The 26,891-nt window shown below is 43.0% G+C and overlaps 1 protein-coding gene across 1 annotated transcript in view; it reads right to left on the bottom strand.

Annotated features, from left to right (window-relative positions):
• TMEM178A (transmembrane protein 178A) overlaps window positions 1-24,798 on the bottom strand; it is a 58,653-nt gene extending 33,855 nt beyond the window's left edge. The window contains exon 1 of the mRNA XM_018055157.1: window positions 23,728-24,798. Coding sequence (XP_017910646.1) covers window positions 23,728-24,127 — 400 coding nt within the window. The 5' untranslated portion in view covers window positions 24,128-24,798. The remainder of the gene's footprint in view (window positions 1-23,727) is intronic.

Here is a 26,891-nt window from a genome sequence, read left to right as displayed (position 1 = left end):
TTCAATCAGCTATTTGTGGATATGGCGCTAAGAATCCAGAAAGTAGGCAGAGTTGATAAGAAGGACAAAAATTACAGTTTAACCCTTAGCCCCTACTCATCTAGTCGGGTCAGCAGCAATGAACCTCTCCTTTGCTCCCCACCCGGCCCTCTAGCCATGTGCTCAGTGAGTTCTCTCCTTCAGCTACCAGCTCAGCCCAGAGCTATAGCCCATTAGCATTCCTATCACTCTCCTCAACCCAAGGGGAAAAACTTCCAGCTGCCTCATACTTAAGCATCACCCTCAGCACCATAAGCCTGAGCCTGTGCATAATTGACAAGGAATATGTTGATAAGGAGTGGGACTGTTCCAAGTTTCTGAAGGATAACTAGGTAATTAAAAGAAAAACCTAATTTAAGAAAAATCATAAGAAATGCTTTAAAACTCTCTGGCAACATCCTTTATGGATTATCCTCTTTTACAGAGACCTCAGTTTTGCCTTTGTCTGCTTTTCAAAGCCCAGGGCTAGATCGCCACTGTTTGAGGGCATCCACAGCCCCCAGCCTCCTCTGGGGGTAACTTAAAAGCCCTGAACTAGAAGCAGAAAGGCCACTTCCATTCTTCCTCCAGGCTCAGAAGTATCTGAGTTTTCTCCGGTCTGAGCACCTGGAGGCTTCTTGCTCAGGACTCAGCATAGTACCGTCTGAGGACCCTGGCAGCCCAGCCAGCAGTTGCCCTCACTTTTATCAGGCAACACAAAAGGACTAAGAGAACCCCATGAACTCCCAGGAGCGCCAATATGTAGAGATAAAATCAGCCCATGCAGTGCTCCCTGCTTCTGGCTGCACCACTTAGCTGCCTGGCTGGCTTAAAAACATAAAGAGAGCCGGCCAGCTGCCAAAATACACCCTGAGACAGACAGACAGACAGACCCACACACACACACACACACACCTCCACTACCACACACCAGGTAATCCATCAGCTCCCAATAGACAGCCTGGGCCGGCATGTTCTTCATTCCACTCAGCACCCTCTCCTCGCAATTGGCTTAACATTAAATTACGGCCCCACCCCCTGCTACCTTTGATTTCACAGGCTATTCCAAGGACTATAGGGAGGAAGGAAATGGCAACCCACTCCAGTGTTCTTGCCTGGAGAATCCCAGGGACGGGGGAGCCTGGTGGGCTGCCGTCTATGGGGTCGCACAGAGTCGGACACGACTGAAGCGACTTAGCATAGGGAGCACAGGTACTTTTGATACTTGATCACCTCCTGCATTGCCCCCACCTGGGGGCATGGGACTGACCTGGCCTTATCTAGTTTGATGTGTTGGGAACAGTTCTAACATCAGCAAATGAACCTTGTGATTTCCCTTCAATCCAATTCTACCTATAAGTGAAAACAAACACAAGTCTTACCCTCAGGGAGTCTAGTGAAGGCCAGTGGCATTGTTGAAATTAATAGGACAAGCAGATGCAAAATTATGACTCTGACATAAAGGAGACGCACGCAGTGACTGGAAACCATAGAGGAGGGTGTCTGAGTGCTGAAGACAAGGTGGAGACAGTTCAAGCACACTGAGGTCTCGAGGATGAGCAGGATTATCCTTGTGGAGCAGAAGGAAAGGCACACACCAGGGCTTTGAAGAAGGAGGCCTGTGGGACTGGAGTGCAGAGGCCGAGGAGGTGTCAGGGAAGATGGTACCAGAGGGGAGGTGGAGGCTAGATCACAGAGAGCCTGAAGGTGGATCTCCACTGTGAAACTCCACTGTGAGCCTCAGTGGAACCAACCCAGATTGTAAAAGATCAGAATCAATGATGCGAATCGATTAAAAAAAAAAAGAAAAAAAGCCAGAAAACACTTCCCTTTTTTCCCCTAGTGTGGAGAATGGATGGGAGCAGGCGCAGAGTCATTTGAGTGGAGATACAAGCAGGTGTCTACAGAACTGCCCAGAGAAACAGGTTCCCAACCAGGGGAAGGCAGAGAATATCTCCTGCGGTGAAACTTAAAACAGAGCCAGAGTCAGCCAGGTCACAGGGGTGGTGACATTAGAGGCAGCAATGGGCATTCCAGACAGAAGAATAGCAAAAGGGAAGGCAGAGAGGCAAGGAGTGTTTACAGGGACTGATAGCAGGTTCAGTACCGTGTGAGATGGAGCATGATGAGAAATAAAGAGCCAAGAGGGGAGGTTGAAGTGAAGTTGCTCAGTTGTGTCCGACTCTTTGCGACCCCATGGACTGTAGCCTACAAGGCTTCTCTGTCCATGGAACTTTCCAGGCAAGAGTACTGGAGTGGGTTGCCATTGCCTTCTCCAGGGGATCCTCCCAACCCAGGGATCAAACCCAAGTCTCCCACATTACAGGCAGACGCTTTACCATCTGAGCCACCAGGGAAGTCAGAGGGGAGGTTGTCAGAGAAAACTTGATCCTATCAGTTCCCTGCTTAAACTCTTCTGTGCTTCCTGATAACCTGCTGGATGAGGTCTCCTATCAGAGACCAAACAGGAAAAGCTCCCTCCCCCATGATGCAAGGCCTCATCCAGCAAGTTATCAGGAAGCACAGAAGGGTTTAAGCACGGAACTGATAGGATCAAGTTTTCTCTCCAGTAGATGATTCAGTCAGGCAGACAAAAAAGGGGATAGGTGGAGAGACAAGAGTCGGAAAGATCAGTTACCTAGAAGGCTATGAGTCCACTAAAATACTCTGCAGATATTAAAAAAAGATTGAAACTGGAAAACTCTTGTGGCTCAATCCTGGATACAAGGCAGTATATCATATTATCTAAATATGTCTCTGTACTTATGGTGACCAGGGTGGAAGGGTGGGAGGAAGGGACAGTTAGGGAGTTTGGAATTGACATGTACACACTGCTATATCTAAAATGGATAACCAACAAGGACCCACTGTATAGCACTGGGAACTCTGCTCAATATTATGTAACAACCTAAACGGGAAAAGGACTTGAAAAAGAATGGATACATGTATATGTATAATTGAATCACTTTGCTGTATACCTGAAACTAATACAACAGTGTAAATCAACTATACTCCCATATAACATAAAAGTAAATATATATATACATATGTCTTTATATATTTGCATAAAAACTGGATGAAAAGAAATCAAACTTTGAACAGGATTATATAAGTAAGTTGGAGGGCTACAGTTGATTTTTGTTTTCTTCTTTGCAGTTTTCTGTATTTTCTATAACGAGCACATGTTAATGAAAGTTCATAGTAAGAAAGAAAGATATAAACCACAGAGACAGCATGAACCATCCTATCACACTGATGGCAACAATTAACATTTTGTGAATGCATGATGTTTAGTGACCCTAAATCTTAAGCCACAAGATAAATATCATTCTCTCCCTGTTCACAGAGAGGAAAATAAAAAACAAGGAAGCAAAATGATTCATTTAACATGACACAAAGGGCTAGAGGCAGAAGCAGATAGGAACAAGGTAGACGCAGGGACTCTTGAGCTGGTTCAATTCCTTTTTTTGCTGAGAAATTATTTGAACACAACAATTCATACACAATCCCATAATTAAGACATAATTAAGCCAAAATAATTAGAACCAGCCCAACAGACTGCATGATTATCAGCCCAGGTCAATAAAGAAGAAGCCAGTGCAAAGCCGTGGATAGACAAGGCCACAGGCTACACTGTTACAAGGACTGTGATTCCAGAATTATGAGTGAGATTATGACAGTATTTTTCAAGAAGTGAGGAGGGCCAGCCTTATAAGGGAAGACAGCAGAAGTTGCTTCCCCACAGCGCCCATCCTCATGCCTCCCGATGGTGTTAAAAGAGAGGAAAATTCCAACACAAGTGGGACATGGTTGCTCACTTAACTCCCATGCCAGAAGAGGTAGCATGGTTCTATTTCTCTAATTACTGACCATCTCCTGGCTTTCCCCACAGCTCCATGATCCTGGAGCTACATGATCCTGGCTGAAGCCACAGTGACATATATTGGACGCTCCTGGCTCCCTCCTCCCTAGGATGAGTTCCTATCCCCTTCCTGGGCCAGGCAGCTGTGGTGCCAGGATAGCACCAGGCCTGACTGCTGTCCTTCCATGAGTGCCCAGAAAACACAGCAAAAACAGCCTCATGGGAGACGGGCCCATGTGATCCTTATTTATTTATTTATTTTAAAACTTCAGAAAAGCTTAGAGAAACCCAGTGGTATTTTTTAATATAGTTCCTACAGCCTAAAATAACATTCTTGGCTTTGCTGGATGGGAGGGGTGAGGTCATGGGGAAGGAGGATGTGAAAGGGAAGAGGCTGCCCCAAATTGCCAAGCTTGCAGATTAAAGAAGCACAAATTAGTCAGTGTCCAAGTTTATGCTAAAATGGACAACACTGAATTTTGCAAGCTAATAAAGTGGTGTTTACTTGTAAATATACAGAAAATGAATAACCAATGTACATTTTCTCAATCCACCCGGGCAAGTGGTCCTGAGGATCAATAGAATAACAATTAACTGGAAGTTCAGTATCCAGGGGTCCTAAATTAACCTTACCACAGTAGACCCCCCTGTACATGCTTCATCTAAAGAAGGTGGAAATGGGAGGTCATGGTGGAGAATGGCTGGCAAGTCAAGGTTGTGAACAAGATGACCTTGTGGGATGCCCTACAAACATGACTTAGCCCTGTCTGTCCGTCTCCTGGATACTCTCACAGACCCACACATCTGCCCTCTCAGTGACCTTTTCTATTTTTGAGCCCTTTTTAGTCCCTTGGGCTATGTCATTTCTGCCCAGCTCCCAGTCTTACTTTCTACCCCGGAAGGATGGTCACAAACATTAGATCATTCCATAAACAAGAAGAGCCAGACACTTTACCCAAGGGTCTCTTACTGCAACACAGAACACCCCAAAGGCCTCAGGCAGTGACCTGAGGAAGCCTCCAAACCTTCACACGCTGGAGTCCCTCCAGAAACCTTACCTGCGACTATTTGCCCAAACTTCAGACCTAACTCCAACTGGCTTCACCTACAGCTCCCGGTTCCTAGCCCATTAGAAGCAGCAAGGTGGAACACAGAAAAGGACAGCTCAAGACAGACAATGGAAACAGAAGGAAGTGATATTTAGAAAGCAGCATTAAAAAAAAAATCAGAACCAACACAATCATTTTTGTGAAAAGTATTGTGTTACCATGTCCTTTGGTTTTGAGGCACATAGTTCCACATACCTCTGTGCTCCCCGAGAGGAACATATCATATTAATATGCTATATCCCAGTTATTATATCATAGTTCATAGCAACAACCTTGAGTCATTCAGCAAAAGTTAAATTTAGTGCTGTTTCAGAAGGCAGATGAGAAGTGTGCAATCCACTGAATAATACATGCATCCAGTTAGATAAAAACAAGTTTCTGAGGCACAAAAAGGTAGGTTTTAGCTCTCTGGAAAACTCACCTTTTCCTTCCTGACACTATAAATAAACCATAAAAAGTAATAATCTGGAAAACTCTGAAATCATGAAGTTCAACTTTAAAAATGAGAAACTTGGATTTAGAGAGGTTTAAATGACTTGCCAAGGTCCCATGGGTGGCACAAACGCCAGGACCAGGCCCACAGTTCCCGGTTCCCAGGGTTCTCCATCTCCTCCCCACTCCATGTGCCCATCTTCCCCTCCGTATACAAACAGTAATTAACAGCAGTCCCTATGTTGTTCTCCTCAACGCTGAGTCAGAGAACATGTCTCCTTTTTCTCGTTGTAAAAACTGCTGAGTTATATGGAAGCAATCTGCTGTGTAAATTTAAGGTGTTTTTCCTCATGAATTCCATGAATATCACACTCCTCGTCATATGGCTTCTACAGAGTAATTTCAGTTTCCTAGAGCATTATCTCCCACAGATTTTGTAAGAGTCTTCCTAGTGTTACTGTTTGTAAAAGGAAACAAACAAATTCAAAAAGAACGAAGAGACTTTCTAAGAAATATATCCCCAAATCAACAGACCACAGTGAAGACCGTTAGTGATGACTCTTTCTCCTTGGAATTTTGTCTCCCCCATCTTCACCATCACCAATCAAAACAGGTCTCTCTCTCTCTTTTTTTTTTCCTTCCTCTTGGATAAACTTCTAAATCTTCCAAATGCCCCAAATGCTTATAATGGGGAAAGGTGAGATGGTGGTATGCTCAGCTTCCAGACCATATACGCACACTGTCTTCCGGATCTCACGCTCTCTCTCAGTAAGAATCAGCCCGACTGTGACAGGGATAACTCAGATGAGTATCTTGTCTACCCATCTCTGCTTTGTCTGGAAGGATTTAAGTGAAAACAACTGGTCCAATCAAATATCAGAAGTGGTGCAACAGATCTACCATTCTAATCATTGCCATGGACACCTAAAGAAGTTTACCTGGGCATATCCTTTCATCTACATAAAGGAGAAAATTTGGGGGCAAGGAAAGTCATATCAAATTCAAATTTTTTGAATAGGGCTTTCAGTGAAATTAACTATTATGCCAGTGAAATTAACTATTATGCCAGTTACAATATGTGGCAAGCCACCTAAAATATCATTTAAGGGGAGAAAAAAAACCAAGTGAATAATGAAGATTCATAATATGAATTAAAGTGATCAAATATAACTTCCAGGTATTTAACACAGTGGATTATTAAATTCAGAGAGTACATCTCTAAAACCTTTGAACAAAATGAATCATAGTAGATAACTGTGGATTTCTCTGACTTCATGTGGCTTGTGAGTATTAAATACTGTCATGAAGCAAAAAAGGAATAAATGCAGGATTTTTTTTTACCTGTAGTAACAAAAAAAAGTGTATGACTTTTTTCTTTCATCAGAATCTTTCAAACTTCTTCAAAGAAGTTTAAAATGAGCAAGTAAGGCAAAATTTAAATTATACGATACAATTTTCTAAAGGGCACTTCTTTTTTGCTCTCTATTATAAACTCTAACTTCAGTTCCTAAAGCCAGGTATAACTTATTATTACCAATTCCCTGTGAAATTATCTAAGAAGAAGAAAAAAAAAAATTATACAGTTGAGTCCTTCCGACCAAATGGCAAACATTGCTTGGGCAGAAAAGAATTCCTGGAACAATATGGAAAGTCCTGCTTTCTCCTTTGAAACCCTCAGGAAATGAAAAAGAAAATTAGCAAAAAGAAAGCATGTCACATTCAAAAGAGCAAAGGAAAGAAATGTGGGTGAACAATTGAAAAGAGAGAAAGGTTCTCAGATTTGGCTTGTCCTAATGCTTACCTGCTTCTAGAGAGAAATGACCTTTCTCTATCCTTACACTTTGCTGAGTTAATTAAGCTGCTGTTTTGCTGGGCATCCTATAATTACTGCCACTTAATGCTGCAAAAGACCCAGCAGGTTACACCAATCCAACCCCTATATGCACAAATGAGAAAATGAAGATCTGAGAGGTGAGGTGACTCGCCCAAGGTCACATAGCTAGTTAATAGCAGAGGCAAGGAGATGCCCCGAGCCTCTGACTCCTGTCACCTCAATAAACCGCAAAATAAACTTGCTGAGAGGGAGCTGATTTCAGCATGCCAGAAAAGCCACCGGTCTCTTGGAGAGCTATCTCAGCTTGAAGAGCCTGAAGAGCACACTTGAACCCCACATGGTCTTCCAGGCTTTTTGTCAGCAAACAGCCTCCTGCCTAAGACCTGACACAGCATCCAAATAGCTCAGAAACAAGCCTGACGAAGGGCAGCCACCAGGAGTCTTTCAGTGATTCATTCTAGCTCTTGTGCTTTCTGGTGAAAGAAAGTATGTAACTGGACTTGAACAGCAGTACTGAAAAACAGAACATTTAATAAGCCAAACCTGTACAAGGAAATACAGAAAAAACCTGGGAAAATACTACCTATCTATTGAGTTCCTATCATCTGAAAAACCACCAAATCAGGTCCCGTGAGAGAATAAAGGAAAAGTTCCTTGAAGGTAGGGACTTCCTGCTATGGGATATAAGCTGAAAGACGAGAAAATCGTAACAAAAATGTAATCCTTTTGCTAAGGCTATGGTTTTTCCAGTGGTCATGTATGGATGTGAGAGTTGGACTGTGAAGACAGCTGAGGGCTGAAGAACTGATGCTTTTGAACTGTGGTGTTGGAGAAGACTCTTGAGAATCCCTTGGACTGCAAGGAGATCCAACCAGTCCACTCTAAAAGTGATCAGTCCTGGGTGTTCTTTGGAAGGACTGATGCTAAAGCTGAAACTCCAGTACTCTGGCCACCTCGTGTGAAGAGTTGACTCATTGGAAAAGACCCTGATGCTGGGGGTGGGGGGCGATTTGAGGTCAGGAGGAGAAGGGGATGACAGAGGATGAGATGGCTGGATGCTATCACTGACTCGATGGACATGAGTCTGAGCAAGCTCCGGGAGTTGGTGATGGTCAGGGAGGCCTGGCGTGCTGCGATTCATGGGGTCGCAAAAAGTCGGACACGACTAAGCGACTGAACTGAACTGAAGAATGTTTTGTGAGGAAAATCCTCCATAGAGAAGCACCCTGTTAGTTTTACAGTGGTTTTTAGAATACATCAAAAACAAAAGCTACCATAAATGTTTTGTTTTATATAATATTATTACTGCTCTTTTAAAATGCCAATTGCTTTCCCTTCTTTGAATTGTTAGTGTCCTAGTCTTTGAAAGCTCAGAGTAAGTCTCTCTTCTCCCTTTCCTTGAACTGAATGAGTGGGTGAAAAAGAATGGACCAAATATGATGGTGATTTGAATCAATCCAGTGGAATTTTTTCAACAACTATTCCATGGGAAGATAGCCATATGCCAGATACTGAGCTAAGTGGCATCTGTTCCCAAGCTAGGTAGGGAGCAAAGTGGGCAAGGAAATAAACCACAATATAATGTGCCTGCATGCTCAGTTGCTCGGTCGTGTCCAACTCTTTGCAGTCCCATGGACTGTAGGCTGCCAGGCTCCTCTGTCCATGGAATTTTCCAGGCAAAAATACTGCAGTGGGTTGGCATTTCCTACTCTAGGAGATCTTCCTGACCCAGGGATCAGACGCACGTTCCCCTTGTGTCTCCTGCATTGGCAGGTGGATCTTTATCACTGCAACACCTGGGAAACCCCACAATACAATGTAGAAAGTAATAATATAGAGATATGTACAAAGCACACTGGGGTGCTAACTAATAAAGCAATTAATCTAAGGGGAGAGCCAAGGAAATCTAGAGAGGAAAAAACAATGGAATCCTTCAAGGAGTGACCAAATGGACAAGGAGCGGCGGCGTTTCGGGCAGAAGAAACAAATTCCACAGTGACACAGAGTGAAGGGCATAAATACTGAAAGAAGAGCAAATGATCTGGTGAGGCCTGACCCCAGAGTTCAAGGAGAAGTGTCTGAGTACATAACAAGGAAAGGAGTTGGCGCCACAAGGAGAAGGCTTTTTTATGAACTTCGAAGAAGTTCAGACTTTTAGATATGGGCAGTGTAATGATTTTGTTTTGGTTTTGCTTGGTTTTGACCCCATTAGCCATTTTAAAGCATGTAATGTCTTGCTCCTTAGTACATTTTATTACCATTCCTACCATCTATCTCTAGAACTTTTCTATCAGCCCCAAAGAAAATCCTATATCCATGAATCGGTCACTTCCCCATTCTTCCCTCCTATTTTGCTAGCTCTATGGCTTATTCTGGATATTTCATATTCATGGAATCATATAGTACTTTGCCTTTTGTGTCTGGTTTCTTTCGCTGAGCATAGTATGTTCGTGGTTCACCCATGCTGTGGCATGTAGCGGTACATCATTCCTTTCTAATGCTCCATTATACAGACACAGCATATTTTCCTTAACCATTCATCAGCTCATGAACACTTGGGTTGTATCCACCTTTTGCCTATTTGGAACAGCACTGTTATGAATATTCATGTACAAGCTTTTGTTTGAGCCCCTGTTTTCCATTCTAGAGTATATTCCATTCTAGGTTATATTCCTAGGAATGGAATTGCTAGATCATTCGGTCAGTCTATTTTTACCTTATTGGGGAATCCATCAGACAGTGATTTTTTATCAAAGTAAGGGCATGATAAGATTGTATTTCAGAAAGATAAATGAACTTGATAGATATTTAAAGAAACAAGATCTTCGAGGGTTGGTTCCTCAAAGATCTACCGAATAGTTGTTCATTTGCTCTTTCCTGCTTTATTTCCTGCCTCTCCACTTTTTTTTTTTCTTTTTGAACCTGCAAATTGGCATGCAATCTGGTGGTCCTAAAATATGTCCTCCCACATACCTTGTGGCTCTACACCATCTTTTGAGGCTTCTGGGCTGAAATCCTGCTAGCTCAGCCCATCTGCAGTACTTCAGATTGTCTTCTTGCTTTGTAATTCCTGTTGTAAAGAGGTATCAAGCTTTAATAAATAGGGCTCTCAGTTTCAAATAAGAGGTCCAAGAGGAGCACAGCAATTCCATCAGGAAAGGTGAAGTGCCCTGGACTGTTGTGACTTGAACACTCCTGCTGAGATGCTTGAGCTTCATCTTAATATGCTCTCCTTCCATCCCACTCCCCCAAACACAGAATTACATGTTGCTGAACAACCACTTCCTTAGGTGACCTTCCAGCTTTGAACAACACTGACCTCATCAACCCAATGTGTATTAAATTTATAGCAACTGCACTATCAGATCTTAAGAGGGCATCAAAATTCTCTAAAATGTGTAGTTTTGAAAACTTCACATTCCATTGTGTGAAGTGCAATTATGAAGAAGCCTCCATAAAAACAACTATGCAGTCCCTGGGTTACTAGAGATTAAAGAGTCACCAACCAGCCTTTAGAAAAGCAAAGCACAAAGCTTTCAGGGTGCTTCGATACGCCCATGAAAAACAGAATATGCTGCTCCCAAATATGCCACTCTGATATAAGAATCATTTTGAGCTGAAGGCAATCGAGAAGAAGCAGATACAAGAAAAACTCTGCCCTTCTCCTACTTGCCTAACAGCAGGACATAAATTTATAAAGGTGCTGCCTCCTTCTTCCACCAAGAAGGATAGAAGTTAATTACCAGAGATAACTCTAGATTCTCATCAGTGAAGAGATGGTAGCAGAGGAATCTACATAACAATCCTTGCTAATTTCTAGCCCTGATTTACCACCAGTCTCTCCTAATATTTGCCTTCCCACAATCTGTCAGCCCTGGAAACTCAAAAGTCCTTTTCCTTTGTCTTACCAGTTCTCTAAAAATGTACTGTTCCTTCATTAAGATGTCATATGAACCTAAGTCCTAAACACCACTTTGAGCTACCAGTCCCCGAGGGCTCAATTTGCATGATGCACACGGTAACCTCTGTTTTTCTGTCTTCATTTGTCTTTCATGAGTCAATTTACAGGAACCCAACCTGAGAATTTAACAGACAAAGCTAGAGGAGGTGACAGAATTCTAGCTGAGCTATTTCAAATCCTAAAAGATGATGTAAAAGTGCTGCACTCAATATGCCAGCAAATTTGGAAAACTCAGCAGTGGCCACAGGACTGGAAAAGGTCAGTTCTCATTCGAATCGCAAAGAAGGGTAGTGCCAAACAATGTTCAAACTACTGCAAAATTGCTCTCATTTCACACGCTAGCAAAATAATGCTCAAAATTCTCCAAGCTAGGCTTCAAAAGTACGTGAACTAAAAAATTCCAGATGCGCATGCTGGATTTAGAAAAGGCAGAGGAACCAGAGATCAAATTGCCAACATCCATTGGATCATCAAAAAAGCAAGAGAGCTCCAGAAAAACATCTACTTCTGCTTCATTGACTATGCTAAAGCCTTTGACTGTGTGGATCACAACAAACTGGAAAATTCTGAAAGAGATGGGAATACCAGACCACATTATCTGCCTTCTGGGAAACCTGTATGCAGATCAAGAAGCAACAGTTAGAACCAGACATGGAACAACAGACTGGTTCCAAATAGGGAAAGGAGTACATCAAGGCTGTATACTGTCGTCCTGCTTATTTAACTTCTATGCAGAGTACATCATGCAAAATGCTGGGATGGATGAAGCACAAGCTCACATCAGAATTGCCAGGAGAAATATCAATAACCTTAGATATTCATATGACACCACACTTATGGCAGAAAGTGAAGAAGAACTAAAGAGCCTCTTGATGAAGATGAAAGAAGAGAGGGAAAATCTGGCTTAACACTCAACATTCAGAAAATGAAGATCATGGCATCTGGTCCCATCACTTCATGGGAAATAGATGGGGGAAAAATGGAAACAGTGACAGACTTTATTTTCTTGGGTTCCAAAATCACTGCAGATGGTGAATGCAGCCATGAAATTAAAAGACACTTGCTCCTTGGAAGAAAAGCTATGACAAACCTAGACACTGTATTAAAAAGCAGAGACATCACTTTGCCAACAAAGGTCCATACAGTCAAAGCTATGGTTTTTCCAGTAATCATGTATGGATATGAAAGCTGGACCATAAAGAAGATTGACCACCAAAGAACTAATGCTTTCCAACTGCAGTGCTGGAGAAGACTCTTCAGAGTCACTTGGACTGCAAGAAGATCAAACCAATCAATCTTAAAAGAAGTCAGTCCCGAACATTCTTTGGAAGGACTGATGCTGAAGTTGAAGCTCCAATACTTTGGCCACCTGATGCGAAGAGCCGACTCATTAGAAAAGACTCTGATGCTGGGAAAGATTGAAGGCAGGAGTAGAAGGGGACCACAGAGGATGAGATGGTTGGATGGCATCACCAACACAATGGACATGAGTTTGAGCAAGCTCCAGGAGATGGTGATGGACAGGAAAGCCTGGCATGCTGCAGTCCATGGGGTCACAAAGAGTTGGACACAACCGAGCAACTGAACAACAGCAACAATCTGAGAACTTAGGGATACAGAGAAAAAAGATGTTCTTTTACTCCCCTATCCCCATCAGGGCAGGTTGTAGAGTGGGAATGTGGTAAATCTGGAAGCACCAGCAAGAAATCTGGGTTCTCTCTGTCCTGTTCTCCCTATGGAACGATCGCAGGTAGGACTGGACCACTGTCTGGACTTGGTGCTGCAGCAGCACTAAAGCAGCCATACTTCCTTTAGCTAACAGTAGCCAGACTCCCTTCAGGTATCAGGCAGGCAAGTGCCTCCTGGGGACACTGAAATCTTAGCCTCTGTCATGAGAAACTTGATTGGTCTAAGGGATCATGATAATTTCATTCAATTCACTGGGCACTGGTTTAGGAATGGTCATGTGACATAATTGTAACCAATGAGGTCTGTGGGAAATCTGGGAGCCTTCTGGGGCATTACATTCATTCTAAGAATGTTTTAGGAAAAAGGGGGCATGCCCTTTCTCCTGCTTTAGCCTTTGAATTACTGTTGTGTGAGGAAGTGACCATCAGTCCTGCTGGTGACCAGGAAGAGACAAGCCTGAAGGCAAAGCTGCCCATGCTGCAACAACTAAAGCCCAAAAGAATTCAATTGCCCAGCCTAGTACAGGCTTCCTCTAGACTTCTTGTTACGGGTGAAAACACATTCTTCTTGTAGGTTAAGTCATTTTTATCTGGGTTTTCTATTATTTAGCACTAAAAGATCTTTAGTAAACCTGCTTATGCAAGTGGATAAATGTTTATCAAGCATTTTATTAACAGCATTTTTGAAAATTAGACATAACCAAAATTATAATGTTTCATACCTGACCTTTTCAGGAATTAAAAACTCCAGAAACCTACATATATGGGACAATACTTAGCCGGGGGATGGGGGAGGAATAGGTCTGCCATTTTAACCTGCAAATAGAACAGGAAGAGTGCTAAAACAAGAACCATGTGATAATTGAAAAAATAAAAACATGCTCTAAAAAACACCCATGCCACAAATTTCCAAAATGAAAATCTGGGGCATATTAGTAAGGAACATTCAATTTCCCCCATGGCCTATTCAAATATGACTGCAGAATCATCTGTATACGGGTTTACTGAATTGTGAACTCTGTTTAATGCCTCTCAGGGTCTCTCAGACAGATTTATTTCAATAACTCTGTTACACTTGGAGGGCAAACAAAACTATGACCTTTTATGATTCCTCCTGTCATTTTTTTTTTTAACTTTCTCAAATCAGGTGTGTTGGGATGGGTTCAGAAGACTAACAGGTAATGAGTTCTTAATAAAGTTCCCAATTTCCAAATCAGAGGTGGTGCCTGGGGATGACTTTGGGAGATTGAAGTACACATGCTCATGGTATCCATCAACTTCCTGTACAAGCCTCACCCCTAAAAAGTACACAAACTGGATAAAGCCTCCACTCCCACAGCCAATCAGACTGCTTTCTCTAAGTTTCTTCTACATAAGATCAAAGGACCTCCCCTGTGCAAAATCTACAGTCTATTTTATAAATTAAAACTTATTTGAGATTTTGCTGATAACAACATTCCCTCCTTCACAGACATTCTAAAAACACACTTTTTGAGCGAAAAACAAAGAGTTAGAGCTGGTATGCCAGGAATTACATGTAATGGGCAGAAGTGTGCAGCGCACAAGAAAATTCTCTATCATGGCATCATAGTAAAAAAAACTGGGTGAGGATCACAGCTTAAAGTTCCTTTCAACTCTATGAATCTTTAATTCAACATGTGCTTACCCATTTTCCTCCAACCAATTTGAGTTTCTTTCAGAAACAAAAGGTAACCCTTGAGAAAAAAAGGAAAGAAATGCATGACTTTGATGCTTCTTCAGCAGGCATTTCTGCCTGGATTCTATCTTATACTGCTGAATAGTAAGCGAGTTCCTTCTGCCTTTTTGGTTTTGTTTCTTTCAAAAAACTGAACAAAAAGACAATATTTTTCATAAACGTTCTTATCGGCAGTCACTGTCGCTGCTTCTGCCACTTGAATTCAGCCTAGCTCTTTCTTTCTCTAGTATTTGTTAGTTTTAGATTCTTTCAACCAACATTTCCATTGTCTGAACATCAAAGTTGCCCTAAAATACTAAGGATCAAACTAAAACGCTAAGGATCCCTAGATGCTAAGGATCAAACCACCGGGAATAAGTGACTAAGTATTAGTGGCATAAAACAAATACTGAACTTTGATTGACCCAGACTCCATTACTGCCATTGGCTATTATATTTTTAGTTTCTCCTCTCCTACAGTTTATCTTCTGCTGAGTCAAACTGTTGCTCTGATCAGTTTCATAATCTTTCAATCCCATGACAAGTGATCAATTCTGATGGTTTTCAGGATAACTTCCTTGAATACCATTTAATGGGATGCCTATGCTAAAAATTTCATGACAACTATAAACATTACTGTAAGGAGTTCTCAAAACTGTGAGAACGTAAGGAATGGCATTCAAACTCAAATTAACCAAAAGCCCCAACCCACCTCCTCAGACCCCCTTTCTCACTACTGAGGGTATCCTTAGAGACAGCAAAACCTCACAGGGCAAGGAGGACACAGCACCCACGTGTTACACTAAGCAGCCTCTTATTTTCTAAAGCATTTCTTTTCAACAGTCAGTAACATTTGCTGATTTCTGAATGAAGCAAATGCTTACATCCCCCACACCAAATAAAAATTCCTTAAAATACAGGCAAAAGAGATCTAAGTCACATACAGCCTCCTACCCCTACCCCCATCCTCACTCTCTCAATTTGCCAGTTAAAGACCCTAAGAATATACGTCAGTGTTTTCTGGCATGGCAGATGGAAGCATCAGTGTTGATTTACAGTTGAGGGACCTATTTAAAGGGACAGTAAAGCCTTCTGGATTATCTATACATTCAAAATTTCTCACATTATTTCTGGAATCACTTCCCTGTCTACCTGTATGGTATCAAACAACCTGGTGGAACCAGAAGGGAACAGATTACATCCTTTTGGTCCTTAGAGGAGAAATGAGTTGATTGATTTTTTCCCATGAACAAAACACTTAAAAGTCTGAACAGTGGGGGCATCCAGCAAGTTGTAGAAAATAATTCAGTGTGTCCTCAGTCAGTCAAGATAACGGAAACTGAAAAATGGTTTGTATTGTTCCCCTTTTTTCACTTGCTAATGCATTTCCTGATGGGTGTCCCCATGACATTATTGTTTGGTCTGCAATCAGCTTATCTGGATGAGTTACAAGAAAGATGGAGTGCAGCCTGGAGTTTCCTGGTACTCTACAGCAAACAAAGGCTGTCAGCTTCATGATGGCTGATGCGGACTCTCTCGGGCTCCAAGAAGTTCAGTTACATCTTTTTAGTTAAAACTTGCAATAAAACAGATTAATCACTGCAATCATTTTTAACCGCAGGGAAGCACTATAAGAAAGTGAAAAAAAAAATAAACCAGCATCAATTTTACCAGGTTTTGAAGATAAAGTCCATTTTCTACTGTCAGGTGCCTTTATTTTGATAAAAATCTTTACAACCAGTTGTGCAAAGCTTTAGACAATAGTAATGGTATGCTGTTTTTAAAATACATATATATATATGTAGTAGAAAAAACTAATTTGTTACACTTACAGCAAGTCTACAGGGTTAAGGTGATCTTATCTGAATTGCCCCCAAATTATTGAGCTAATGTTTTACTCCAAAGGAGATACATTTGCTACTTGTACTATTTGCCAAACCTCCAGCTTGGTTGTTTTCAACTTTTTCCTTCCATCTCACCAATTGCTTCTGCAAGGGAGAGGGAAGTGAAGGGGATGACCAAATCAGATTATTTTTATTCTTTTAACAGCAAATGATACAAGAAAATAGGCCTCAGATGGTCACATAATTGAGTATCAAAGGACAATGGAATCTCTCTGAAAGATAAGATGGACACAAGAAAGATAGGCTCAAGGACACTGCCAACCTGATGTCACAGCTTGCTTGGCAGAGGTCACAGCTCAGTTACCTGGGATATACTGCACTGCAGGTGTACTCAAAGAGGAAAGGAGAGTTCATCTTGATAACTGTTGGGAAAACTCTAGGACCAGCCTAAATTTCTTCAATGTGGCCAATCACCATCGTTTGGCATTTGCCATTGACACTGGGCATCTCAGTTACTCCCTCAGTGAAATGTAACTCCCAGATGCTCCCCCAATAAAAGCTATCTTCTCTTTCCATCAAGAACACTTGCAATTATGAGTAGTCTGCCTGGTGGGGTTTAAGGGCTCTTTCTGAGCTTTGAAGAAGAGAAATCAGGAGCTAAGAAAAAAACCACAGCAACTCTAGTATGATTGGATGTGAACGTTCTATGGCATAGCAAAAAGCTCTTTTGTTGTTCCCCTCAAGGCCATTGCTAAATGTAATCCATGAGACATGGTAGATACAAATGTTATTGACTCTGGCAATTTTGATCACAAACCACTTAAAGCACCATCTACTTTTGTGTTTATGAATCACTATTAAAAGGTGACTTCTCTTTGCAGATGGAAAGAATAGAAGCAAATGTCTTTTTTTGATATCAGAGAGGCAACTGAGAATTTAATTTCTATGCAAGATAACCTTCAGGAGTGTTATCAATAGGATGTGTTGAAGCATAGGATGTCACACTCAGGTATGTTCAGCCTCAAGACACTGCAGCACAAAACTACAAATCTACTCATTAAGAGCTGTGTAATATGAGCTAGCAGTTGTTTAATCATAAAGTCGCAGGTAATACTGTTTCATGTCAGAAATGATACAGAAATAAAATGCATCGTCTTCTCTCCCCTGTGCAAGATGAATATGTGATACAATGGTGCTGGGAGACCCACCACAGAGATCAGCCACGATAGTAAAGAACAATCCATCTTCTGCCCAGATGAGAAACTCAGGCTTTGCTGATGGGCAATGAGAGAAGCAGTCTTCCAAGAGAAAGGGGGATATGCCAGGCGGTACATAAGCAGTCCTCTTATGTACTCCCTGGAACATAGACAAACTTTTTTTCTATTTATTAATATTACCCCCATCCCTTCAAGGTTTGTGTTCATTCATGTTTCATGATGTATTTGGTTGGCCAAAAAGTTCGTTCGGTTTCCCACACGTATATAGAAAAACAAATGAAATTTTTGGACAAGCCAATATATTTCAGTACAGAGCGTGCAAGCATACTCAGTTGCTCAGTCGTGTTTGACTCTTTGCAACCCCATGCACTGTAGTCGGCCAGGCTCCTCTGTCCATTGGATTATCTCAGCAGTAATACTGAAGTAGGTTGCCATTTCCTCCTCCAAGAGATTTTCTCCACCCAGGAATCAAACCCACGTCTCCTGCAGCTCCTGCATTGGCAGGCAGATTCTTTACCACTGCATCATCTGGGAAGCCCATGTAAGTACAGTTCCTGTATCTAATTTTTAAATGAAAAAATATAAATTACATAGAGTAGGGCTTAAGACAGTTTCAGAGACCACTGCCTTGAGAAATGAAGAGAGAAAAAGAAGTCTTAATGATATCCCCAGCACCCCCAAAACTGAAGAATCCCTTTGCCAGCAGCATCTTCTGGTCCAAGAGAAGGTCCGAGAACAGTGTGTAAACTAATGGGTCAGGAAGGAAAAACAGTGCTCGCCTCCCAGATTTCCCAGATACATCTGCTCTTGGGAGATAATTATTCTAACACAAATGATACTTTGGTCTACAAATGAGCTGGAGAAAATCATCTATCTATTTTTGTGTCAGGTAGAACTTGGTGGGTCCTGTACAGACTATTAATTTCATGGAAAATAAGCCAACAGGGAAAACAGATAAATCATTAGCAGAGTGAGGAAGAGACCCAATAAATTCCTACCAATCCTCCTACTTTCTCTTTCTTGCAGAGAGTAAAATGACAAAGTATTTATGTCCCACTGTCTTTGATATCTCTGTTTATCTCATTAAAGGAAAATGCTTCTGAAACCACAAGGACATATTCTATTTCAAGTTTTAAGAATTCAATCCCAAATGATTTATACAAGTGAACAATATGACTACAGAATTATAATCTTCACATTTCTAAAATTCTATCATTCTTAACTTCATAAAAACAAAACACTACAACATTCATTTCCCTTTTGTTTATTGCAGGCAATATATAATATTAGGATTCCGTTTACATAAACAAGGAACATATATTTGAAAAGTAGTATGGATTGCTTTTAATGAAAATTTTTAATTAAAAATTTTTTTCAATTAAACTTAAGGCTAGTAAGAACAGTTGGCACTTTTGATATCATTTCAATGACTAATCCCTACTCAAAATTAATTTCTCCAAAGTTCCATATAATGTATTCACAAGACTCATCAATGTTTATTTATTAAAGTCAGTGTTTTCAGTAACTGAAAGAAGCATTATAGAATGTTTCCAACTGAGTCTCTTTCCATCTGTCCTCCTATTTTACTGTTCATCAAGTAGTTTAAACATAAGAACTGCACTTTGAACAGAATGCCTGGTGTCACCCAAAGGATCCGGCTCTCCATCACTCTGCTGTGTACTTTCTGTCATTTACCTACCAGTGCTAGCAGCCTGCCCAAAGTGTTTATCCCACAGCCTACTAAAAGTAGTTACTCTATAACCTACTAGAAAATAACTACAGTACTTGATATACACTCCATTGGGGCAGGCATTTTTATCCATTTTTTTTCACTTCCGTATTTTCTATTTTTTGAAGTAAAAGTGAAAGTCACTCAGTAATGTCTGACTCTTTGCGACCCCATGGACTATTCAGTCCATGGAATTGTCCAGGCCAGAAATTCTGAAGTGGGTAGCCATTCCCTTTCCAGGGGATCTTCCCAATCCAGGGATTGAACCCAGTTCTCCTGCATTGCAGGCGGATTCTTTACCAGCTCAGCCACAAGGGAAGCCAAATTTTCTATACATAGAAGAAAACCTGACATTCAATACATGTTTATAGAGTAAATAAATTGGATGAATGGTAGGAAAAAAGAAATCTATCTTTAGGTCACCTCCTGTCATTTCCTGGGCTCTGTACACAATCTATGCCACCTGCCTTTCTGGCTTTCTTTTATACATAAAGGCTTCTTTCCAATGTGGTATTCCCAGGGGCACAAAGGGGCCTGAGGCCCTCCTCTTTAAACCCATTCTTTCAAGTTTCTACCACAAGGCTTCTTTAACTGTTCTAGCCTTCCTACTGCTGGATGAAGTGAAGTTGCTCAGTCGTGTCCAACTCTTTGCGACCCCATGGACTATAGCCTATCAGGCTCCTCCATCCATGGGATTTTCCAGGCAAGAGTGCTGGAGTGGATTGCCATTTCCTTCTCTAGGGGACTTTCCCGACCCAGGAATGGAGGATGATTAATTTGCAAACTTACCAGAGACTGTCTTTACTTTGAACAGCAAAGCTTTGTTAGCAACAAAAGTTAGCTGCAAGAAGGGTCTACAAGGAACAATAATTAACTGACCAACTCAAATACAAAAGAACTCTCACATGTGTAGCTGAAATCTTCCTAATATTAACTGACGGAATAACAGGGTTTTGATGGGCATTTATTTCTATAATGCAGTGCGAACTTAATATCTCTACAGCATTTGTAAGGTCTCATGTTATCCCAGCGGGCAAGATAGTAAAATGTGGATTAGTCAATATAGGAAGAGGACTTGGTGCTGGAAAACCTATATTCAAATTGTGTTGGGGACTGGTCCTTCATCAGCCTAAGAGAGTAGCAGTCTAGTCTTGGTTCTTAATGGGTTTATCAATAACTTTACCTCCACTCTTATTAAGGTCCTGGTTGGAGGTCCAATCTAGACCTTCTAGGGTCACTCTGGGCTAAAAGTAAATTAGAATCACAATGAAAGGGTGACATTCAGAGTCTGACAGTTTTCCCAAATACCTGCCCCAATAAGACGGCTGCTTTTCTGGTTCATATGATTTCTCTAAAGTAGATGAACACATAGACTTTTATGCTGCATTTCTAAGCCAGTCTCTTATAGTCCACACTGTCTGTTTATTTTTCCTCTACATCTCTCAGAAATACTTGCCCCGCCTCTCATAACAGGAAACGGAAACAGTTCCAGTTGTGAGACGTCTGCCATGATAACAATTCTACACTTTCCCCTCTGCAACTTTCACCCAACTCCTGGCTTTGTGCTCTAAATCCACACAAAGAAAGCTGATCTCTTTTTCTCTCAAAAGTTCACTAAATAAGTCAGGTACTTCTTGTGGCCCTTCCCATCCCTCCCCTCTCTCTTATCTGAGTCTACTAAATCTTAGGACTCATAAGGGAATTCAGAGAAGTAAAGATGAAACATGGGACACTAGTGGTCCAAATTTTTAAATTAGATGTGATGTTAATTTCTAGCCAGCGGGCTCATTTAAGAAACCCAGACACCGCCACAAATGCCAGCACATACCACAAATGCCAAATTATACCACAGATGCCAAAACAAAAGTAACGTTTACCTAATAGAGGTGTCAAAAATCATGTGTTCAAACTATTCTCAGAATCACAGAATTTTAAAACTATTCATTTCACCCATTCATTTCACAGATGATAAAACTGAGATCCAAAAGTAGCCCAAGGTAGATGGGGAGCAATACTGAAAGTACTGCAGGCCCTTTTGGCCCTCTTCCAAATAACAAACTATGATCCTACAATGTACTGAATGTCATTTCTCCAGACTTCATGTCTTAATAATGGCAGCTCGTTAACTTCCTAGGAAGCTAAATTTACATTGCTATTAGTACAACAATGTCAGATTTCAGAACTAGAAAAAAATCCCCTAAAGGATACTGAGCCTTCCTACAAGGAACAAGAAAACTGAAGACCAAGGAGGCCTGGACTTGGAGGAAATACTGAGATTTAGTGGTATGGGCAACAATGGAGCCCAGGTCTTCTGATGACAAGCTAGAACTCTTTAGTATTTCACCCAAAGAATTAGCTAAACACCAGCAATATTACAAAGCTGAAATCATTTTAATCTAAACTTGTGTTTATGATGAGAAAACTGTAATTCTTTAACTAGTACACAAGTTCCATCTTATGGAAGTGCTAGGCTGGACAACCATGTCAGAAAGATGTAGAAGGGAGTTCAAACAATAGGTGGGAGGTTGGACTGAATGACGTCTAAAGTCCCTTCAGCCTCTAGGATTATTGAATTCTGAACTTCCCTGGAGCTGAACACCTCAGCTAGCCAGGACGAATGAGGAGGTAAGGAATGTGCAAGTGTCCTATGGGGCATTCTCTCCTGCCCTTGGATTGAATGAACTCTGCCCTTCTGTATCAGGCATTATTCCATATCCAATTTACATGCAATCAAATACTCTAGGCACAGGAAGAATGTAAGGAAATGCAGCTCTGTCATTCATTCCCCAAGACAGACTACACTGCTTAGCTTTCAAAACTGCCTTGCCTAAATGAGCATTCCATAACTGAGCTTCCACTTTGAGCTTTTACAGTTTGTTCATGTACTATGCTACTATCAGCATTAATTATGCAGCATCTTCATGAGGAGAAACCAGATTTGGATGTGAGGTAGGAGAGGAAAGAATAAAGCGCAGTTTCCAAAAGAAGGTTATTGTATCTGCTCCCTGCTCCCCAAAGCACTGGAGTCCTTCCACCACAGACAGATTTCAGATGGCGGTCCCCAGCTGAGCTAGCCATGGGAAGGAGGAAGTTGACACGTTTGAGAAATGAGGAATACGCCAACTAACAAGACTTTGAGGCCAATGTTATTAACTCCCTCCTTTCTATGTAATTCCATTCCAAACCAGAATTCAACACAAATCTGCTTCTTTGCTTTCCTGAATGGCTACTAAAGATTTAGATGCAGTGATTTTATACGTCTTCTTTTTTCTTTTGCAATAATGAGTTCCAGGGAAGAACGTGGCTTTTGTTGTTGTTGTTGTTGTTGTTTTCCCCCGTCTCAGAGAAAAAGAATTTATCATAAGGGTCAAGCTCTGACAGCTAGAAGAAAGCTTCAGCAATAGGACCGTCACACTGAACGAGATCACAAAAAATAAATAAATAAATAAATTCAAAGGATCCAACACGCCTGGGAGCCAGGTATCCTCTAGACTTCAGAAGAGCAAACTGATGTTAACAAAACAGCCTAACAAGGTATCAAAATCTGAGCGGGTGATTCTGTAGAGACTCCGTGTGCAAATACAAAAAGCTCTACTTTCAAAGGCTTGGGCAGGTTTTCCACTCTGCTCGCCCTGAACTGAGGATGGTGCGCCCAGTCATCAGGAGGAAGGCTGCAAAACAGTCGATGTCCTAGCTGCATTCAGCTGCCTCCACCAGGGCATTACTGTCGTCTGAGGTCTAACCCAAAGGAACCCCCGCACTTCGGGGTTTAGAGGAAGGTTCCTCCGGCCTCCTGAGCTCCCCATTAGCCTGTCAGACTGGCATGACCACATCAGTCCCGTCTGCTACCAACATTAAATCAGTACAAGAATAAAGCCCTTTCCTCCTCTTCTGAGATTTGCACCACTTTTCTTCCAAGGGTATTTTTGAAAGGAAAGCACAACTTGAGCGAAGGAGCCCAACTGGGCAAGGTTGGGTCTTTTTGAGGGTTCCCTTCCTCGCCAGCGGCAACTGTCACATGCATTCCAAGTCGGGCAGGTGTACAAAGAGAGCGAAGGACGAGAGAGGAGAGGAGAAAAGGGGGAAGAAGGAGGTCGAGGAAGCAAAGGAGACAGAGGAGGATGAAGAGAAAAGAAGAGTCTGGGAAAGAAGAGCTAGAGAGAAGGGAGGGACGGAGAAAGAAAGGGAGAGGAATAAAGAAAGGAGGCGGCGGGGAAGACGAAAGAGTGTGCCGGGGACGCGGCGGGGAGGCGGCCGTGGGGACCGGCGCCCCTGGGGAGCCACGAGCTGCGCTCCGCTAGCGGGCGCCTGGGGCGCAGGGCGCGCCCGGCGCTCACCTTTCAGGATGAGGGTGTCGATGTCCCGGTCGATGCCCAGGAAGTAGCACTTCCTCCAGAGGCCCGAGTAGGTGGCGAAGAGCGGCCGGCCGCACTCGGCGTCCAGCCCGCCGAGCCCCAGCAGCGAGCGCCAGGACTCGGGGTCGGCGCGCCCTGGGCCGCCCGGGAGCAGCCGGCGCCCCAGTGGGGGCGAGTCCCGCAGCGGCAGGTGCGACAGCGGCATCAGGCGGTTCTTCTGGTCCGGGGGGTCGGCGCCCGCGCGGCTGCGCTCGCAGCTCTCCTTGTGGCGCCGGGGGTCGGTCTCATACCAGTGGTCGGTGAAGATGGCCGTGACCAGCAGCCCCAGGGAGCAGAGGCTGAGGCCGAGGCTGAGCGCCGTGACGAGCGCCCGCGGCTCCATGGCTGCTCGCCCCGCCGCCGGTGGGCCCGCGCGCCGCCGCCAGACAATGCACTTGGCCTCGGCTCGCTCCGCTCCTTCTCTCCCGCGCTCCCCCACCTGCCCCCTGCCGCCCGCGGCCTCCGGCTCCCGGCCCGGCGCGCTCCCTCCTCGGCTCCCTCCGACCGCGCGCCCGCCTCCTCCCGGGCCCGCCGCTCCGCGCCACCCGGCGCCTCGAGCACTTTCTCGCTGCCCCCAACCCCGCTTCCACCGCCGCTCCCGCAGCCCCTTCCCCTCCCTTTTGGAGCCCCCCACCCTGCTCACCCCCAGCTGTGCTCACCCCCAGCTGTCCACACCGCCCGATCGATCCTTCCGCCCTGCTCTCCCGAGACTCCTCTTCCCTTTCGAATCCCTCTCCTCGCCACCTTCACTTTTCCCCTGTCCCCTCCTCTCTCCCCTTCACCCAGTCTCTACTTTGCCCCTACTTTTCTTCAACTCGTCCTCCCTCTTCTTCGTCCCTGTCTCCCCGCTCTTGTCCCTTTCTGTCCCTGCCCTGGCCGCGACGCTTCTCCCCAGCTACCCACGAGCGCTCAGCCGTCCTCTCCCCTCCGACGACCTGAAAAGACATCCACCCACATCAGACTCAGTCTTGTCACTTGTCCAAGTTGATGTTGATCAGTGTCCCGTTTTGTAACCAGAAGCGAATCCCATCTGGGTCGGGCTGCGCGGTGATACTTAACTCAGGAATCTCGATCTGGAGCCGAAGACCCTCTCTCCCTCCACCGAAGAACGCAGCCTCTCAGACCCCTGGGCGGCTCTGTCACCCTGTCATCCCCCGCTTTCCCTCTCCCTCGCCCACGGCAACCTCTCAGCGCTCTCTCCGCTCCAGACCCTCTTCTGAAAGAAAAGACACCGAGTGTCACTAGAGCGATGGACCAATGGCCAGAGATTTTTCTCCCACTCCAGCTGCTCAGAGATGGACTTCTTTCTCGTCGACCACCTCCATCTCCCACTGGAATGACGGCCTCCTGGAATTTCTACAAGTCTATAGTGATCAATAAGCCCTTGCAATGGCACCTGGTCTGTGAGGTGATTGTTGTCCTTAAATAAAGTCCTTTGTAACAAATCAAGGGGATGATTTTTTATTTTTTCCTCCTGTGCAACTTACATGGGCTGGGAGGGTCAGCAGCGGAGCAATACTACACACCAAAGTCAACATGTCAGCTTGCTTCTGCTTTCTAGGGCACTCGGAGGCATTAATTGAGAATGGCAGGCAGAGTCACATTTTCTAAAATGAGGAAACCTTAGGACTCAGGGTCCTGAAAGAGTTAATCGCTGTGTTGTGTGGAATCTGATGATAGAGGAGCAATACCCTCCTGCCACTTAATGCCCAGGGGGCCACATCACAGACAGAAAACCATGCTGTGGGAGCCCAAGGATACCAAGTTTTGTGTTCTTTTGCCACATTAATGATCAAAAGGTGATGAGACATTCATTAGACGCTAAATGACACTACACGATTTAATGGGACTTATTAATTAGTGCCCCACATCAGTTGGTATGAATATGATTTATATATTTCCTCTGAAATGACCTCTGTAAAGGTGGTATAAGAATCTTCCTGGGATTTGTTTTCATTGCTGTTTATACTCAGCATCTTCAGAGGGTATATTGCCCATGAAGGCTGTGTACCTCCCTTCACAGATAGATCACTGGAGCAAATCTTTCAGTCATATTGGGCACCCCCTGCCTATTTCTGCTGACCTGACAATGTGAATTATTACTTGGATTGTCTCAGCAAGATCTATGGTGAGCTTCAGTCTAATTAAGGAAGACAAAGAATTATAATTTTAGTGTTCCTCTCACCTATAAGCTTTTCCTTAACAGGAAACGCTAAGCTCATCAAAGGAGTCTTATCTGGATTTACACCAAAAAATGATGAGACTTAGAAGCTTGCTTTTATTTATACTCTATAATATGTAAAATCCTCAATCTTTATGGATACACAGAAAGAATATCTTTCACTGTGAACCCACAGCTGATATCTGAAACTCACTCTAGTTATCATATGTCCTTTTATTTTTTGAAAATGCCTCTCGAGATCAAGATATTACAAACCCTGCAAGTCCCAAGGAAAGTCAAACCTTAAGCAACTCTTCACTCCTTTTACAAATCCTGATGTACTCTAACAAATAAATATTCTGCCACATTTCAGAGTCACCTGATTATCTTCACACAATAACCATGTCCCCAACTGGAGCCAACAGAAGGAAAACTCTTTCTCAGGCACTGCTGTTTAACTTAAAAGAAAATAATGTTCTGCTTTATTTTCTTAGCCAGAACCCTTTGATCATACCCTTCTCCGAAAACAGCATTATCCTTGAAGTTCATTTATGTCTATGTTTAAAACCAGCCTCAGCACATAATCCAAAGGTTACTATATGATGGATTACCCTTGACAGTATTTCATAAAAAATGTCACACATTACAAATATGGGCCAGCAGCATGTAATGAGAGCACTGCTTCTGCTGGTGCAGCATTAACAGCATCAGCGGGAATGTGACATATGATGTGTACACAGGTTTTGCTATAGTAACTGAGTATCGCGCCATCTATGTTCTTAAAATTTCTCTTTCGGATATTTCCAACAATGAGCTATCATCCACTAGGCCCACTCTGCTGGGGAAGTGGGAAATACAAAGACGAGTCGATGGTTCCCATCTTCTGGATGCTCCCAGACTAGTAGTGAGAGAGACACATAGCTTTTTGTGGTACTGTGAATAATGA

This window comes from Capra hircus, chromosome 11, assembly GCF_001704415.2.
Source record: "Capra hircus breed San Clemente chromosome 11, ASM170441v1, whole genome shotgun sequence".
NCBI lineage: Eukaryota > Metazoa > Chordata > Mammalia > Artiodactyla > Bovidae > Capra > Capra hircus.
Note: the sequence above shows the minus strand (reverse complement) of the source record. Positions and strands in the feature narration are given on the sequence as shown.